Source organism: Schistocerca cancellata, chromosome 2, assembly GCF_023864275.1.
Source record: "Schistocerca cancellata isolate TAMUIC-IGC-003103 chromosome 2, iqSchCanc2.1, whole genome shotgun sequence".
Classification (NCBI taxonomy): Eukaryota; Metazoa; Arthropoda; class Insecta; order Orthoptera; family Acrididae; genus Schistocerca; species Schistocerca cancellata.
In genome coordinates this window covers 465,560,177-465,579,377 of record NC_064627.1, presented here as the reverse complement: position 1 = coordinate 465,579,377, position 19,201 = coordinate 465,560,177, and the positions used below count along the sequence as shown (strand labels likewise).

Sequence of the window (19,201 nt, the reverse complement as noted above, 5' to 3'; positions counted from 1 at the left end):
TAGGCAGACGTTAAAAGCATATCCAGTTTCGAGCTTTAGATAGTCACTCACTATCTGTACATTTTTCATACTCTTTCAGTCCAACAATTTATTCACTTTGTTTGTTACTTTAACTACAAATTATCGCTAGCTTTAGTAACCACCGGCGTATGCTCCTTCGACTAGGAACTTATATTAGCAGTGAAATGTCTGTCCTGATGATTTGGTGGCAAAGCGCTTGTCTGGAAAACGGAAGGTCGCGGAATCGAATACCGATCGGGCTATGAAATATTTCAATCTGCCTTCTACCTATCTTCACCTCTCGATTATATGAAGATTCGTCAAGGTCGTCACGTTAAACTTTAGGTACACTTTCCGCAGGAGGGTCACTGGAGTAGGTTAGAGACGCTAGTCGGCGAAATGGGGTCCAAACGCAATAATTATTCTGAGTGTGAAATAATAACTCTCGTGAAGATCAGAGTTCGATTCCCGTACTGACCATATTGATTTGGGGATTCTGCGATTTACCGTCCTCGCTCCAGCTCCTTTTTATAGATCACCGATTATACCACCCTCGTCCTTGTTAAGCCTAAGATGAATACACTAATCGTGACCTTAAATACTTTTTATCTAAGCCTGCTACCGTACTACTAAGGTGTTACCAGTGGCCTAAAAAGCCTGTAGCCATAGAATATGGTTTTATCGTACTTCTGGGTTCCTTAGATTTGCTTAAGTTACAAAAAGAAGTTGATCCATCTCCGAGTTTTCATTAAGTTCTGGATACGCATAACTAATTAATTCAGCGAATATTAATACACAACAGAATTTTTTTGATTCCATCTGTTCTTCCATCGTTCTCCAAATCGTTGATGGAATGTCAAGTTTTAACCTTCCTTTTCTTTGTTTCTCCTCCGTCCTCAGGAGTCTCCCCCTCTAAGTAACATCAAAAATCGCACAACTCTAAAGGCATTGGAACAGTTCTATTTAGTTGGAGATTTCTGATATGGCTCTTTCTCTTAACCCTTTGAGTCCTACCAATACGAAAGGAATATTATTTTAAAATTTTTCACAAAATTAATCTTTACTATCATAGTAAGCAACGAATACAAGTACAAATTAGAAAAAAGTAAATAATCGTTTTAAGGACGCGTTTTCACTTTGAGACCACTGGGATATAAGGTTTTCATGGTTTTCAATCGCCGGTCATTTCATGTGATACGTTTGAAAGCAATTTCGCACTCAATCTCACATCTCGAATGTTCCATTACCTCATAATACCTAAAAAATTGTAATCCTAAGTAACAAGCAAAAATGAACCTAAAATTTAATAAATTTGTATCAAAAACACATACTGCCCCAGTGGTTTCATTTCTAAACCAGTCATAAAAGCGCTACTATAAACAGAAATTTGTGCTGCAATAGCTTTAGATGTGTTTTCTTACCCTGTCTAAGATTTCCTCAACATGGTCGCTATGGAAAGAAACACACGTCGCGATCTCGTACGATTACGTAGAACGATCTCCGCGCTATTACCTTGAACCTTGTAAATGAGTGCTACAATGCACTACATTAGTAGAAGTACCCAGGTGTACACCTAGAGCTCTTTGTTACGCAATAACATCGGTGTTCTCATGCGAAAGGCACTAGTAATTCAAATAAAAAAAATAATAAAATGGTGCTTTGAGGCAGTAACCACTGGTACTCAAATGTTTAAAATTTCCAGTATATTCATTCTAGAATAACAATAGATCTGCACATCAACAGATGAGAACATTATTTATTCCAGGTACTAGGCCAAAGAGAGAATGAAGGGTAATGTTTGACAGTTATTACAACCAATTGGCAGCAGAGGGGAGGATGAGGAGTACATCGAGACGCAGTAAGCCACGTTGGTCGAAACAAGAAGCTGTGGGGAAGCCTGCCTCCTGCCATCTCTTATAATTATAAATCCTCACTCCTCGGTCGTCGGATCTGCTCCAGTGGTTAAACGCGTGCTGGGAAACTTAGCAACTGCGGAATCGATTCCCGGTCAAACCACCGACATTTTTTGTCTACTTTTAACCTAACCTTTTCCTCTAACTGACTTGAAGAATTGCCAGTAACGACGCGTGATTCGGATTTCAAGTTAAACTGCGTATCATTTTTCCCAGGGAGGATTATTGTGGTATGTCAGGGACACGCAAATCGCCGAAGTTGTGTCCAATTTGAAACACTTGCACCAGGCTGCTGAACCAAACGAAATTATTATTATTATTATTATACCACTTGTTTACTCCAGCGGGAGTGCTTCAGTATAGACAGCTGCTACGTATGAAGTACAGTGTTTCTCATTTTGAGAGAATGTGTCATTTCCTGAAAAGAAGACATCTTTAAATTTAGATGTGGTATTGTCCTCTATTCTGAACTAACGATGTATCTAACATTCTCTGTTCGTCTTAAGGACGAGGTTTCTCTTCTTAAAGTTGCTAGTAGATATGCTTTTTCGTCGAGAGATGAGAACGCTATGTGTGTTAATTTATGTGTTTCATTGCCTAATACACTTAGCATAGTTACTTCCGTGATCTGTACTAGAGGGTATTCCACGCACGATGGAAACGGTTCCCGGCGTTGTGCGGTTTCCAGTACCCCAGAAAGCCACTTCTGATAACCGTATGATACTCCGGTGGGTTGCGCGGACAGTTTGACAAGTTGCGTATTCGTTCCAACCGGGAAACTAACTAGACGACTTACGACGGATCTAAGGAAGAAATGCGAGAAATTTGTTTCAATATTTAGCATTTCACAGCGGTATGTTAGCGGCATCTGTCACTGACCTGGGCACAAACTCAAATCCACACCTTGCAACGTAATAGTAGTGCATCGACTGACCCATTCAGGTAGTCTTGTCTGATGTCGCTGCTGCAGCTACATACTGAAATCTGTGCACGGCGGAAAGGTTGATCCACAACTGCTAACCTTTTTTTATGATGAAGCATGACTGCGTTTATCGGAATATGCTGAAATCGCGGAGCGATGGGCGTTGGAGTTTTGGAATCCTCACCAGTTTTATAAAGAGTATAAGGAGTTTTGTAAATCCTCATCACTTATGTAAAGAGCTTAGAGTTACCCTCAGACACTGGAAAGAGGTTTAAAGTTTAAGCCAGGACACTGACGTGTATCTGGTGGCTTGGAATTCATGCCACCACATTTCTTCCCGCTGCAGGTGAAAAACTGGCGGTGAGAAGCACATCTACATCTTTATGGTTACTCGTAAATTCATACTTAAGTGTTTGGCATATGATAACAGAACCACTTTCAATTTCTCTATCGTTTCGCTCAAGAATAGTGTGTGGGAAAAATGAACACATAAATCTAGCCTTGCGTGTTCTGAATTTTCTTATTTTATAGCGATACCCATTTCTCCCCATGTAGGTGAGAATCAAGAAAGCATTTTGGCATTCGGAGTAGGAAGTTGCTGATTGGAATTCCTTGAAGAGATTTAGACGCATCCAAAAGACCGTTACGCTTAATGATTCCCATCCGAACTCGCTTATCATATCCGCAACACTCTATCCTCTATTTCATAATAATACAAAACGAGTTGACGTTCTCTGAAATGTTTGTACTTCCTCTGTCAGTTCTGCCTGATAAGAATCCAATAACACCCAGCACTGTTTGGGAAGAGAATGACAAGGATAGTATAGGAAGTCTCTGTAGAAGATTTTTTTTGCCTCTTCTATGGGTTCCACCAACAAAACGTAGTCTTTGTTTCACCTTTTCCACAATGTTATCTACATAATTGTAAACGTAAGGTATTGTGCTGAATCAAAATTTTAATTTGTATTACTTATAGTGTAACCGAAATTTAAAAGAATGTTAGAGAACCTCACACTTTTTATTGTTGGGGATCAACTGCCAATTTCCAGACCACACAAATATCTTGTCTAAATAATTTGTGTATCTTTTTAGTATTCTGATGAGTTTGCTTAAGGTTAAATGAGAGCATCATCTCCAACCAAACTAAGATCGTTGCTCAGAATGCCTCCTAAATAGTGCATATAGGTTAAGAACAGAAGCCCTCTAATGCTCCATTAGGAAAGCCAGATATCACTTCGATTTCACTAGATGACTTGTCGTCAAAAACTACGAACTGTGAAATCACGAATCCAGTCGCTTGATATAGACTATACTCCAGAGGCACACAATTTCATTAGAGGACGCTTGTGATGAACGATGTCACAATCCTTCTGGAAATCTAGAAATATGGAATCAAATTTAGATCCCTAGTTGATGGCACTCATTACTTCGTGTGAATAAAAAAAGATCCAGTTATCCCTGGGTGGCTCGAATCCTCACAAACGCATGTCAGCTGCCTCGGTGAGAGGCAAAACATAACGACGAAAGTAGCTGTCTCGCGATGTTTATTGGACATACTGGGCTGCAAAACTCACCAGTCAACGTTAGTATTACACTGTACTGCTTTTCCATGTGCGTCTTTTTAGAGGTACATACGGCCCCTACGTCACTTTTGTGGATGACGAGTGCGGCCGCATCGAACTGTGGAGATGGAAGACATCTTGGTTCAATAGGATATTCGGCGAATGGACTAGCCTGCCCGTTCGCCTTACATAAATCCTACCGAACAAATGTGGAATGAGTTATGGAGACTTATTGCTGCACGTTCACATGTATCAATGACCACCCGGCAATTGTCAGACGCATTGTTGGAAGGATGAAACGCACTACCACAAGAATTCCTTACCCACCTTCTGGCCAGCATGGGAGCGCGTTGCACAGAATGCATTTCCGTCCGTCATGATCACACAGCTTATTCAGGACCACGTCCCGCCTTTTGTAATGTCTAGGGGACCATAATGAATCGTGGTGACTTTAGTGTAATTATTTACTTTGAATAACAGTGTCACTCCTGCTCGTCTTATTGCATATTTCTGTCAACAATCTTCCGTACTATAGTGTAGCAGTTGTTTCATCGAGCAATGTTAGTTGGGAGTGACACATCTTCCAAAAGTTACTTTTGCCCTTAATTATTGCACAACCGAGTAGTAGGCAGAGGGTGACAATTATTGAACTATATGAAATAAAATCGTCGTAACTTCAGAACAGTTTACGTTAGAACGTTAAAACTGCACAGTTGGCCGCGCGTCATGATGGGAATTACACTCAAGCTCAATAAGGATAATGCTGATACACGGTGAAACAACGCTCTGGTGTGCAGTTTGCGGGTTTAAATCACCTCGGGGTATGACCATGCGGTGCATTTGACCTGCGGTCATCGCATGATGGCGCTGGCAGCAGTCCACATACGCAGAGGTGTGTTGGTGCATGTTAGAGTACGGTGCAGCGTGTAAGTGTGCAGACGTTTTCAGACGGGCTACTGGTGACTGTGTGTTGAAAATGGCTCAAAGAAATATTCATGACGTTATGAGGGGTAGAATACGCGGGCGACTGGAGGCTAGTCAAACACAGAAGGTCGTAGCACGGGCCCTCTGTCTGCCACAAAGTGTGATTTCAAGATTATGCCAACAATTCCAGCAGACAGGAAACCTGACCTCACCACAGCCACTGGAACAGTTGTCACCAGACACACAGTCTACAGACGACTGAACAGACATGGTTTATTCGCCCAGAGACCTGCAAGGAGCATTCCACTGACCCCTGGTCACAGGAGAGCCTGTGTACATGGCCAATGTAACAGTGGTCCCAGGTTATGGTCACGGACGAATCCAGGTATAGTCCGAAAAGTGATTCTCGCTGGGTTTTCATCTGGCGTGAACCAGGAACCAGATACCAACCCCTTATTGTCCTTGAAAGGGACCTGTATGGAGGCCGAGGTTTGATGGTGTGGGGTGGGATTATGATTGGTGCACGTACACTCCTGCATGTCTTTGACAGAGGAACTGTAACAGGTCAGGTGTATTGGGACGTCATTTTGCACTAGTGTGTCCACCTTTTCAGGGGTGCAGTGGGTCTTACCTTCCTCCTGATGGATGATAACGCACGGCCCCACCGAGCTGCCATTGTGGAGGAGTACCTGGAGACAGAAAGTATCAGGCGAATGGAGTGGCCTGCCTGTTCTCCAGACCTAAACCCCATCGAGCACATCTGGGATGCTATCGGTAGACGTATCCCTGCACGTCTTCAAACCTCTACGACACTTCAGGTGCTCCGACAGGCACTGGTGCAAGAATGGGAGGCTGTACCCCAGCAGCTGCTCGACCACCTGATCCAGAGTATGCTAACCCATTGCGCGGCCTGTGAACGTGTGCACGGTAATCATATCCCATATTGATGTCGGGGTACTTGCGCAGGAAACAGTGACATTTTGTAGCACATGTGTTTCCGGACGGTTTTCTCAACTTATCACCAATACCGTGGGCTTATAGATTTGTGTCGTGTGTGTTCCCTATGTGCCAATGCTATTAGCACCAGTTTTGTGCAGTTCCACGTTGCGTGGCACCACATTCTGCATTTATCCTTAATTTATGAGCATGAGTGAAGTATGCGCATGCTTGATTTGGGCTAGCGACGAATCCCACATTCATTTGGATGGATTGTCAATAAGCAAAAATGGCACATTTGTGGACTGAGAATCCACATTTAGCTATCGAGAAGTGTCTTCACCCTCAACGGGTGCAGTGTCCAGTCACGAAATAATCGGTGCAATATTCCTTGACGGCACAGTGACTACCGAACGGTACGTGAAGATTTCGTAAGATGATTTCATCCCCATTATTCAAAGTGACCCTGATTTCAACAAGATGTGGTTCATGCAAGACGAAGCAGGAGAGTGTTTGATGCCCTGGAGGAGCACGTTGGGGACCGCATTCTGGCTCTGCAGTTCTCATAGGTCACTGAATGGGCCTCGATTGGTCGCCGTGTTCTCCGGATCTGAACACATGCGATTCCTTTTTGTGGGGCTGTATTAAAGACAAAGCGGACAGCAACAAACAGGCGTTCAGGAGTCATCGACAGCATCGATGTTCCGACACGTCAGCGGGTCACGCAGAATTTCGCTATTCGTCTGCGCCACATCATCGCCAATGATGGCAGCCATATCGAACATGTCATAACCTATATACGAATATCTGTGGTGACGCTTAAATATTGAATAAAGTGTGCGCACGCCATAATTTGTAAGTAATTCACGTTTTTTTCATATTGCTCAATAATTGTAACCCTCTAAGAGTGCAGTGCGCGTTGTGGAGTTGGTGTGGTGTGTGTTGCAGGAGGCGTGCCTGTGGCGGCAGGCGACGCTGCGGGTGCTGGAGAACTTGCCAGCCGGTACGCCACTCGGGGCGCTGGGGCCGCCGCCTCTGTGTGCGCGTCTGGGGACGGGGCGCTGCCACCGAGTGTACGCCGGCCTCAACGGTACGTAGCTGTAGCAGCATGCAAGCTGCTGTCCCCTCTGCTAGGGGGAAGGCAAAGAAGCACTGTGTACTCAGGTTAGGCGGAGAGCCCCTAACAGCACGGAATAGTAGAATAGGAGAGAGGAATGAGAATCAATTGTGTACCACTGGTAGCGCGAAAAAAGATCCGATGGACTGTTCAGACAAGTGTAAAACATTTATTCTCTCGGCAGCATTACTGCCTGTAACTTATTTGACAGTTTGTGTATGTATGTATGGGTGTGTATGTGTGTGTCTGTGTGTGAGGTTGATAGCGCAGGGAGAAAGTGAAACTGGTGCTGCCGTACAGCGTTTCCTCTAGGCTGGCACCAATGGCAACGACGAACTCTGCTTCCCTGTGAGTTTGAGTGATCACTACCAATATTCCTCGTCACTACATGAGACACTGCGTGGAGACACCGGACTAAATTTCTCTTACGCAATATTTGGTGAACTAGAACTGTGCTCTCATACACTTCTTACCCTTTACGGTCTAACTCGCGACATGAAGATATTTCCAACGCAGGGGTTCGAATCGTCTGCCTGTAAATCGGACACTGTCGCACAAACTTGTTTTGGTACCTCCCATCTTCGAGACACGTGTAGGATGCTACAAATCAGTATGGTCGAAATTATACAGGCAGCATAGCGTGCTAACCTATTTTGAGACGAGGAACCAATGGTCAGAAATGAATATTTCAGGCGGGCGAAGTACAGAATGAGCAGTGCATGTGAAATAAGTGTGTACACACGCTCGAGTTACATTAATGAAACCCCCGCCTGCGTTCGATGTCAACGTGCACTAACCAACAGTAGAGGGTATGTAAGGCGTGTCGGCGGAATGCGGATAATAGTGCAGTCGTTGTCGTAATGAGGAAAAATGGAGCGATTTATCTGATGTCCAAAAGGACATGATCAGTGGCTTCAGGGCAAAGAGTGGAAGCATTTCTGAAACTTGCCTCCGTGGTTAAAGTACACCGAACTTGGTCAACTGGCTTTATCCAGAATCTGCATCAAGTCAACAATGGTGCACCACGGGCCATTGATAACAGGGGTAGTCGACGGCTGCGGAGATGTGAGCAAATAGACATGCCACTGTTGACCGACTGCGCTCCCAAATAAACCAAGGGGCTACCAAAACCGTCTCCTTAACGACCGTTCAGCGAACATTGCTGCGAACGGGTATCCGTAGCAGGTGCCTGGCTCATGAACCCATGCCGACTGCTGTTCGTCGGCGACGAACCATAAGTGGACAGGTAGCCTTATCAGATGAATCACATTTTATGTTCCTTCGTACAGTTATCCATTAGCGTGTACGGCGTGAAACGTCTGAAAGCAAACGCCCAGTAACAATCGTCGGTAGGGTGCAGCCCGGAGGAGGGAGCGTTATTGTGTGGAGTGTGTTTTCGTGGCATTTCCTGGATGACCTCGTCATTCTGGAAGGCGCAGTGGGTCAACACAAGTATGTGTCTATTGCTGTAGACCATCTCCACGCAATGTACGAGCGTGATTCATAGAGAACCAGGCTGAATTTACCGCTTCCCCTGGTCACCAAACTCCCTGCATTTAAACAAAATCGAGAATCTTTGGGACAAAATCGATCGGGATCTACGCGCTACGGATTCTCAACCGAGAAACCTATTGCAACTGGCCACGGCACTGCAGTCGACATGGCTTCACATCCCTGTCGCTGCCTACCAAACCTCGCTGACTATCTTCCCTCACGACCGCGCTGCAAAAGATGGTTATTCAGGCTCTTGTCAGGTTGTCACATTAATGTGACTGGACAGTGTGTTTCTACATCGACCTTCACGGTGAACTTGTTTCTGCGGTGTTACATGAAGTCGTTGGTGTGCCGGAAGTCAATATAAACAGAAGAGGAAGTGGATGGTAAAGTCCTAGCTGTCTGTCACATTGTACAACAGACAACGTGGATATTTAAGAGAGAGCGGCAACATTTTATGAGCCGTTGCAGTGCATTTAGTGAGGTTGACAGTCGTCATCCCGAGAAGCTGCTGCGAGCTTTCTGCCATAAAGAAAAGACTAAATATTTGTTTCTGACCGATAACTACTAATCCCAAAGAAATTAATTAGGAACTCTCAGCGCTATGTGTAATATTTACCATTATTTCTGGAAAGCCAGGGGGAAAGAGGTATCAGTAGATACGAGGTTGCGTGACGTGTTCAGACAGCTCAAATGCTTGGCTGCTTGTCAGGGCCACATATATTAGTTAAGTGTCTTTTTTTGGCGATGAATCTTTGTACCGTAAACGTTATAATCCTAGCCAGTTCTTTCAACATGTCATGTTCCAAAATATGCTGGAAATGGCAGTATTCCAGTAACGAAAGCCATAATTTGGACTCTGAACAAAATTCTTGGCAGTTAAGAGAGTAGACTTATATTTCCAGGTTTTTTTGTATGGTCTATTGGTAGGTTACCTAAACACGTCCGGTGGATGGCAGTACAGTTCATCAATAAAACGGTGATTATTTTGTTCCTCTACGGTTGTCCGTTCGGAACTTCAGTACAGTTCAGACATGGCCAAAGTCAATAAATGAGAGAAAATTTTAAATTTTCTGAAAAGGGTGACTGAAGTGTTACGAGACAGCATAAAACTGAACCACACCACATTTGACATATAAAGATAACCAAAACATACGAAGTGTTTTCGAGTAACAAAGGTCTGTTTTTTCTTTTTTCTTTTTTCTTTTTTCTTTTTTTCTTAAAAGAACAGTATTTATTCCCCTACTTCAACTTCATTCTCTTCAAAATAGTCCGCATTAAATATTACACCCTCTTACGTTTACTTTATATCCCCACCAAACTGTTTCATGCGACTGATATACACTCCTGGAAATGGAAAAAAGAACACATTGACACCGGTGTGTCAGACCCACCATACTTGCTCCGGACACTGCGAGAGGGCTGTACAAGCAATGATCACACGCACGGCACAGCGGACACACCAGGAACCGCGGTGTTGGCCGTCGAATGGCGCTAGCTGCGCAGCATTTGTGCACCGCCGCCGTCAGTGTCAGCCAGTTTGCCGTGGCATACGGAGCTCCATCGCAGTCTTTAACACTGGTAGCATGCCTCGACAGCGTGGACGTGAACCGTATGTGCAGTTGACGGACTTTGAGCGAGGGCGTATAGTGGGCATGCGGGAGGCCGGGTGGACGTACCGCCGAATTGCTCAACACGTGGGGCGTGAGGTCTCCACAATACATCGATGTTGTCGCCAGTGGTCGGCGGAAGGTGCACGTGCCCGTCGACCTGGGACCGGACCGCAGCGACGCACGGATGCACGCCAAGACCGTAGGATCCTACGCAGTGCCGTAGGGGACCGCACCGCCACTTCCCAGCAAATTAGGGACACTGTTGCTCCTGGGGTATCGGCGAGGACCATTCGCAACCGTCTCCATGAAGCTGGGCTACGGTCCCGCACACCGTTAGGCCGTCTCCCGCTCACGCCCCAACATCGTGCAGCCCGCCTCCAGTGGTGTCGCGACAGGCGTGAATGGAGGGACGAATGGAGACGTGTGTCTTCAGCGATGAGAGTCGCTTCTGCCTTGGTGCCAATGATGGTCGTATGCGTGTTTGGCGCCGTGCAGGTGAGCGCCACAATCAGGACTGCATACGACCGAGGCACACAGGGCCAACACCCGGCATCATGGTGTGGGGAGCGATCTCCTACATTGGCCGTACACCACTGGTGATCGTCGAGGGGACACTGAATAGTGCACGGTACATCCAAACCGTCATCGAACCCATCGTTCTACCATTCCTAGACCGGCAAGGGAACTTGCTGTTCCAACAGGACAATGCACGTCCGCATGTATCCCGTGCCACCCAACGTGCTCTAGAAGGTGTAAGTCAACTACCCTGGCCAGCAAGATCTCCGGATCTGTCCCCCATTGAGCATGTTTGGGACTCACGCGGTCTGCACGTCCAGCACGAACGCTGGTCCAACTGAGGCGCCAGGTGGAAATGGCATGGCAAGCCGTTCCACAGGACTACATCCAGCATCTCTACGATCGTCTCCATGGGAGAATAGCAGCCTGAATTGCTGCGAAAGGTGGATATACACTGTACTAGTGCCGACATTGTGCATGCTCTGTTGCCTGTGTCTATGTGCCTGTGGTTCTGTGAGTGTGATCATGTGATGTATCTGACCCCAGGAATGTGTCAATAAAGTTTCCCCTTCCTGGGACAATGAATTCACGGTGTTCTTATTTCAATTTCCAGGGGTGTAGTTACTACTTCCAGTCTAGACGACTGTTGGACAAGACTAATTCTCTAAAGTGATGCGGGATTCGACTGTGGAGAGGAAATTTCTTCATTAATGATCCACGTTGGAGCACTGCACGTGCGTGGCTAAGCAGAGTGATCTGTAATCGTTCTCCACCCTTTACTACCTACACGGGTTGGCCTTACTCTCTTTTAAGTGGACGAGCATTTACCGACTGGGACTAACGTCCGTGTGGTTTTTTCCCCACAGTTAAGGAAACATGGCAGTTAATAACTTCACAAGGCAGCGCTAGGTGCACAGGAATCGCTTGGAGCCTGCAGACACCACGACTTCGTGGCTCATGCACATCAGCGTTAGTTCGGCGTGGCGATGCGAGCTGCGCAGGCGGCGAGATAACGGTCGACTTCGGCAACATGCACGAAACTGTGCGAAGTTTATTCACCGTCTCTGCACCAAGCCGTAACCGACTGAACACCACGTGAAATGGGCTGCAGACTGCTCTACTCCGAAGTAATGAGTACCGTCTCTGCGGTCTGCACACTGCTGTACGTTGAGCATAAACAGCAGCTGCCCTAAGCCTCGGAACACTGTTTGCAGAGAAACCGCAACGTTTGTGGCAGGTGCTGGTTCTGTAGGCGTCTTCAGATTCCATAATCCACTTAATACTTGCTGGTGGTCGTGTGTCAGAGTGTTTTCTGTTGACCGATCTCGTACTGGTCTAGTACAGTCATTTATTGTGTCCTCCGCATTTTGCATTTGTGGAAAGGTCTTATGGGACCTGCCGGCCGCGGTGGTCTAGCGGTTCTGGCGCTGCAGTCCGGAACCGCGGGACTGCTACGGTCGCAGGTTCGAATCCTGCCTCGGGCATGGGTGTGTGTGATGTCCTTAGGTTAGTTAGGTTTAAGTAGTTCTAAGTTCTAGGGGACTTATGACCTAAGATGTTGAGTCCCATAGTGCTCAGAGCCATTTGAACCATCTTATGGGACCAAACTGCTGAGGTCATCGGTCCCTAAGCTTACACACTACTTAATCTAACTTGAAATAACTTACGTTAAGGACAACAAATAAACCCATGCCCGAGGGAGGACTCGAACCTGCGAAGGGGGGAGCCGCGCGGACCGTGACGTGGCGCCGCAGACCTCTCGGCTACCCCCGCGCTGCTGTCTCCTCCGCACAAAGCCTCGAAGTGCCACACGTAACGAAGACACTGACACTATGGTATGTTCTGACCTTGGTCAGCGTGTCAAATGGCATCGCTGTCACACTATGTGACGTACTTCATTAACAGACGTCATTATCCTCACAAAAGATCATACTATCACGACAGAGGTATTACTAGAACGAAAAGTGCTCTTATCATAGCGCAAAAAAGGCGAGTATGTCCCGGACAGAGCTGGGATTATAAAAGAAGGGAACTAGTTTTTCGACTTATCTGGCAGCTTCAAAGACATTGGAATTAAAACATCCTGACATATTCGTGCTTTTAATTCACCCCTAAACTCTTTTAGCTATTACATGAATGCTCTGAAGAAATATGACATTATGTATTGTTTACTACAGTTGGCGAATATTGTGGATTTTGGGCGCAGGATCAGGGATTTTAAGTTATGAGTCCATGAACTGCAAGATGCAAGTGTGCCAGCACATTGCAGCTAGGAGAGCTCACTGCGCCGGGGAAGTAGGGGCACTGTGTGCTACGTTAGGAGCATTTTTCGTTCTGGTTCCCAACTTTTACTCTACCACAGTTTTAACATTAGTCTACAAGAGCTTGGCAACCGTTGTAGATTTTAGCTGACTCGGGCCACGACCTGATCCGGTATAGCTTTTTCTTTATTATCGTGGCAATGGATAAAGTTTTCACAAAACAACTAGAGGACCATTAATTACATGTATTTGTCTACCTTCTTACAAAATGCGAACTGATCCGCACAAGTCTGAAACATAGAAGTGACGCACTTTAAAACGCTTACAAAACACGTATTTTCTGCCTGTAAAATTCAAGTGGAGCTACGGTTTTGAAAGCGAGTTTTCAATTTTACCGTAAAAAATGCTTTTTAATGCATCTGGATCACTTTGAAAACTTTCCGCGCATTCAGTTCAGGTAAGAATGAATTTTACGTGCGACATTTAGATCGATATTAAACTACCACATCTCGACAACAGGTGTGGATTATTGGATAAAAAAGATGTAGTTTTCACTTTATCCATTTCTTTACCTTTGTGCAAAGTTTGAACCGATTCGTACAAGTTTAAAGTATGGAAGTGGCTTCAAAAACTTCCCAGAGAAACACGTTTCTTTTTGCACGTAAATCCAAACGATGCAAGATTTTTTGAAACGGTTATAATTTGTCTTAGACCAAGGTCCGATACACCGGTAGACCAAATCTGAACCATCAGTGTCGTTCCAATCCGGTTTTATTTAAGGATGACCGTTCTTGCACGTAAAACCCGACCGGGAGTTAGTTTTTCAGTGCGCAAAATCCGAACGGTGCACATACAAACGGTCCCATTTGCTGAATATTAATTTCAGCCCAATTAAAATCTTTTACAAAAGGAATTAACCTTTCGCACAATTTGTCTGTGCGTCAGCTGGAGTTGGTCGTTCAAAACTTTAACGTATCTACAGTGAGACGGATTTCCGAAGGGCCTAAGCAAAAGCTTTTCACCCCATGTTCCTAGCTGAAATAGGTACCGAGCACAGACCCCCCCCCCCTTCCCCCGCGCCCAAGCTGCGATTCTTCGCACGGTCTTTTCATACATATCTGTTACAGCGCTTCCACGCTGTGACGATAGGCATAGTGCTCTGCTTTTCGGTATCTGAAGACAAGCCTACGCCATGCATCTTTGCTATGCAGGTGACAGAGTTTATGCGCTCGGATGAATTTTAGCGATACGTGCAGTGACTGCTCATCTTTCACTTTCCATTTCCTGTTCTCATTTGGGAGCCTAGTGTACAGGAGTTGTTGGCAGCCGTCAGCCACAGGTGTGTGGTGTGCGCAGCCTCACTGGACGGAGTGTCGGTGACCTCGTGGCCGCCGGCACTGGGCGGCGCGCTGGAGGCGCTCACGTCGCGGCCGTTGGACCGAGAGGACCCGCAGCTGGAGCAGCCACAGTGGCGGCGGATGGCCGCGGCCGGCGCCGCGCTCTCCCTGGAGGTGCTGGACGCCGACGACAGCGCGCCCGCCACCATCAACGACGGACATCTCTATAGCAGCCGCCCTGGCGGACTCCTACACAAGGTGAGGCCAGGTACTGCCAAATCGCGCGGTCCGTACATCTAAATCACGAGTCCAGCCCTCAGAGTTCCAGCCTCTACGGCCGTGTACGGCCGTGGTCGAAAACACTTTTCAGCTACTGACGTTTCGTCCAGAGCTGCGTGAGCGTCTACGGAGGTTCTCCAGGTGACGATGAGTCTCACCAAGAGCACCTCCGACGACGTCCATCACAGCTCTGGACGGAACGTTAGGAGATGAAAAGTTTCTTCGACCACGGCCGTACAGCCCACAAGACGCATCAGCAATTATTACAGCCGGTCGTAAAAGACTTCATTGATAGCTCTCAGAGTTTGAATAAATTGTTTTAGAAGTTGGGCAGCCGGAGACAAAACTGCACGAGGTGAATAAAATCTTCTGGCTTTTTATTAAAAAAAGTCGCTACCGGTTTCACATCAACAGAGATGCTTCTTCAGGTGATAACTTTTACAAAAAACATGGCGCGGCAATGTGGTTGCTTATAGCCAAGACCCATACCTAGACATGAACGATGGGACTTGACTGCAAGCATCTTCTTCACCGCGCCATGACTTTTTGAAAAGCAGATGAATCTCTACTGATTTACTTACTTTCCGTGCCCGGAACTAGACTTCAAACTTTCAAAAATCAGTAGCCAGTATGGCCTTGTTATTTGCCTCCCAGAAGTCATTAATTGTGCAGGGCTGGTCTAAATATGGACAGATAAGCAGGTGTTGAGGATCCTGGACAGAACCACACAGACAGAGAGTGTTCTCATTCTCTTTTAGGAAACCCCATTGCTGCAGGTTTGTCTTGCACTTTGGCACTTCTACCCTCATACGGTTTAGGGTTCTCCAGACTGTGTATGGTAGGTCTCCACCAGGCGCCAGTTCTTCTTTTACGTCTTTATGGGGGTTTCTCAGGTCGATTTCCCATCTTTTCAAACGATTCTCTGCAGCCGACCCTTCCAGGGCTCGGGTACGTGAGAGGAAAGTCTTCCTCGAAAAAAGCCGTCGGTCAGCAGGCTGGTGTCCATATAAAGGGTGACGCATGTCCTTTTCTTGCTTGGTGTTTTCGGCTTCGGCAGCGATGTCACGTCGTATGTTGGGCGGTGCGATCCCCATGATTAAGTACATCTTGTGCACTGGGGTTGGCCTCAAGCATCCGGTAACAATCCGTGCCATTTCATTCACCGCAACATTAACTTTTCTCGCGTGTGTTGATGCAGACCATACTGGAGCGGCGTATTCCGCGGCTGACACACTGAGCGCAAGGGCTGAAGTTCTCAGGACTTTTGGGTTTGCACCCCAGGACCCGCTGGTTAGTTTCCTGATGATGTTGTTTCTAGTTGAGACTTTTTCCGTTGTGGCATTACAATGATGTTTATAGGTCAGTGTGCGATCCAACGTGACACCAAAATATTTGGGCGTTTTACAATGCTCGAGACGTTCACCTCTCCATATTATATTTAATTCACGATTTGCCTCCCTGTTCTTTAAATGGAATGCACAGACCTACATCTTGGAAGGGTTCGACCTTAGGTGGTTTGCCTCATAATACTGGGAGAGAGCTTCCCAGGTACTGGTTAATTTCTCCTCTATATCCATAAAATTGTTACCTTGGGCTGCAACTGCAGTGTCATCGGCATACGTAAATTGGCGCGAAATGTTTGGCACTGGTTGGTCATTTGTATATATATTATACAGAGCTGGGGCGAGGACGCTTCCCTGAGGTAGGCCATTCCTCTAATTTCTCCACCTGCTCTTCTTACCCTGGAGACAGACAAAAAATCTCCTGTTATGAAGGGAAGTACCTATCAGTGATGTTAAATGGTAATCTCTTGTCACATTATATGCTTTCCTAAGGAGCCTCCGATGGTTTACAGCATCATATGCAGCTGAAAGGTATATGAATGCCACTCCCGTGATCTGTTTTCTCTCAAACCCATCCTCGATATGTTGAGTCAGGTACAGGACCTGACCGCAGCACGATTTGCCTGGTCGGGAACCTGCCTGCTGTGGGATGATCTGTTGTTCCAAGACGCTTTCCATGCGACTTAGCGTCAGGCGTTCCAAGATCTTAAAACAGTGACATAATAGAGACACAGATCGGAAGTTTTTTGGATCATCAGAGTCTTTTCCTGGTTTCAGAAGTGCAACCACTCGGGCTTTCCTCCACATCTTTGGAATATAGAGCCTTTCCACACATGCGTTTATCAACTCTAGCAGCCACTGTAGGGTATTACTGCCAAAGTTTTTAATTTGTTCGACTCTAAGTACATCGATACCAGGAGCTCTGTTAATCTTCAAGCTGGAAATGCCTGCAGTAAGTTCTGACATTGTAAATGGTGCCTTGAGGTGATGATTTTCGTCTGCCGGATCTCGTGCTAATGAATGGTTCCTGGTACTTTCTGCCGTGGGTTTTGCCATTCATAAGGAGTGCAGTGGCGACGGTCTGCCGTGACGTTAGTAAATTTATCATCCCTACTGATGCGAAACCGGTAGTGATTTTCTAACAAAAGTATTTTAGCAGTCGTTGCGGAAGATTTAATTCATCGTCTCATAGTTTGGCTCACAGCGGAGACAACACGGTAACTGGATTTTTGCAATTTTTTTTACATTCATAGTACACGAAGTTCATAACAGAAACATCAATATTCCAAAGCAGTTCGATGAAACTCCCAAAAATTGTCAGGAAAATCGACTTTGAAGTTAAAGATCCTTTTTTCGAAGTGCAGTGTGGCCATATGGGAGAATGCTCGCTTGTCATGTTGGTGGCTTCGGATCGATTCCTGGCCAACGCAGATTTCTGAGTAGTGAGACTGGTAATTGCTGGTTGGAATCTCGTTTCGGATATTTCTTTCGCCGCTTTTCCTTCAATTGAAACACCTATGTCATCAAATATATGCTGATCAACAAGTATACAATTGTAATTTTTATGGTCTCATATGTCAGTCGGAAAAAAGGAACTCTTGTAGGATCACTTTGTTGTCGGTATGTCTAAGCGTCTGTCTGTTTGATTTTTCAAAACCCTTTTCCTCAGGAACGGATAGACATATCAAGATGACATTTATGTCTTATGTTAAGGTCTATAGTCCCTTAGCTGTAAAAAAGTGAAACACCTAAGCCTATCCAGTCAAAAGATACGATCGTTTATCTCAAATATTTTAGCACTCGCAAACTCACTCATCAGAACCTACAGTGTACTTCCCGTTGACCTTGAAGCATAACAGTTGCCAATAGGCAGGGTTTTACACCACAAACAACGGGAAAATCCGAAAACTGTCATTTGTAATTGTATCACACGAAAAATATTTTTGTCATTTGTTATCAAAGAGTCTGTCCGTCGGTCTGTTAAGACACCTTTCTCTCAGGAGCGGGTAAACATATCAAATTGAAATTTATGCCACATGCTGATGTCTATAGTCCTTTGGTGGTGTAAAAATTTCAGTCTTTAAACGTCAATTCAATTAAATGATACTGCCATTTATGTCACATATTTTGATTCTCGTAAGACTCACTCATTAAAAGCCATATCGTACGCAGAAACCCAGGTTTCATTACCAATATAAATTCTTAATTACTAATCTTTTATAAAAGATTGTTAATGAAGATAACTATCTTCATGTATTTTACGCTTCATAAAATTCCTCGTAGAGCTTGGATATTTGTTTAAAAATATGTCCTGTTTCCAGAATTGAATCCGGGCCACCTACGCAGCAAGTGGACTTTCTACCATGGAGCCACACAGCCCCTTTGAAATAACGATCTTATATTACGGTATTAAAGACATTCGGAAAACTTCAATTTCTCGAGAATTTTTGAGAGTTGCATCAAGTTGCTTTGGGAGTGTCGTATTTGAGCTCTGAACTTTGTGTGCTAAAATATAAAAAAATATAAAAATCCGATTGCCGTGTAATGTCCTGGTCAGATTAGTTTAATTACACACACATCAGCATATTTACAGCTTTCTTTGTACATAGTGGTGGCCAGAATAAATTCACAGAAGCAAGTCGTGGAAGAAGCCTAAATAATAGAATTAGTATGCTGTATCATCTACAGAAAGTCCGGCCCTGGTAGCTGAGTGGTCAGCACGACGGAATGTCGTATCTAACGGCCCGGGTTCTATTCCGGGCTAGGTCGGAGATTTTCTCCGCTCAGGGACTGGGTGTTGTGTTGTCCTTCTCATCATCACTTCATCCCCATCGACACGCAAGCCGCCAACATGGTGTCAACTCGAAAGACTTGCAACAGGCGAACGGCCTAGCCGACGGGGGGCGTTAGCCACACGGCATATTGTATCTAGAGAAAAATGAATAGACGAAGATATGTGGTTCTGTACAACTTGTCCAATTTAA

The 19,201-nt window shown here is 45.5% G+C and overlaps 1 protein-coding gene across 1 annotated transcript in view; it reads left to right on the top strand.

Moving 5' to 3' along the window:
- Positions 1-19,201, top strand: part of LOC126155175 (proto-oncogene tyrosine-protein kinase receptor Ret-like) — a 241,641-nt gene that overhangs the window by 64,150 nt on the left and 158,290 nt on the right. The window contains exons 3-4 of the mRNA XM_049916212.1: positions 7,206-7,347; positions 14,615-14,853. Coding sequence (XP_049772169.1) covers positions 7,206-7,347; positions 14,615-14,853 — 381 coding nt within the window. The remainder of the gene's footprint in view (positions 1-7,205; positions 7,348-14,614; positions 14,854-19,201) is intronic.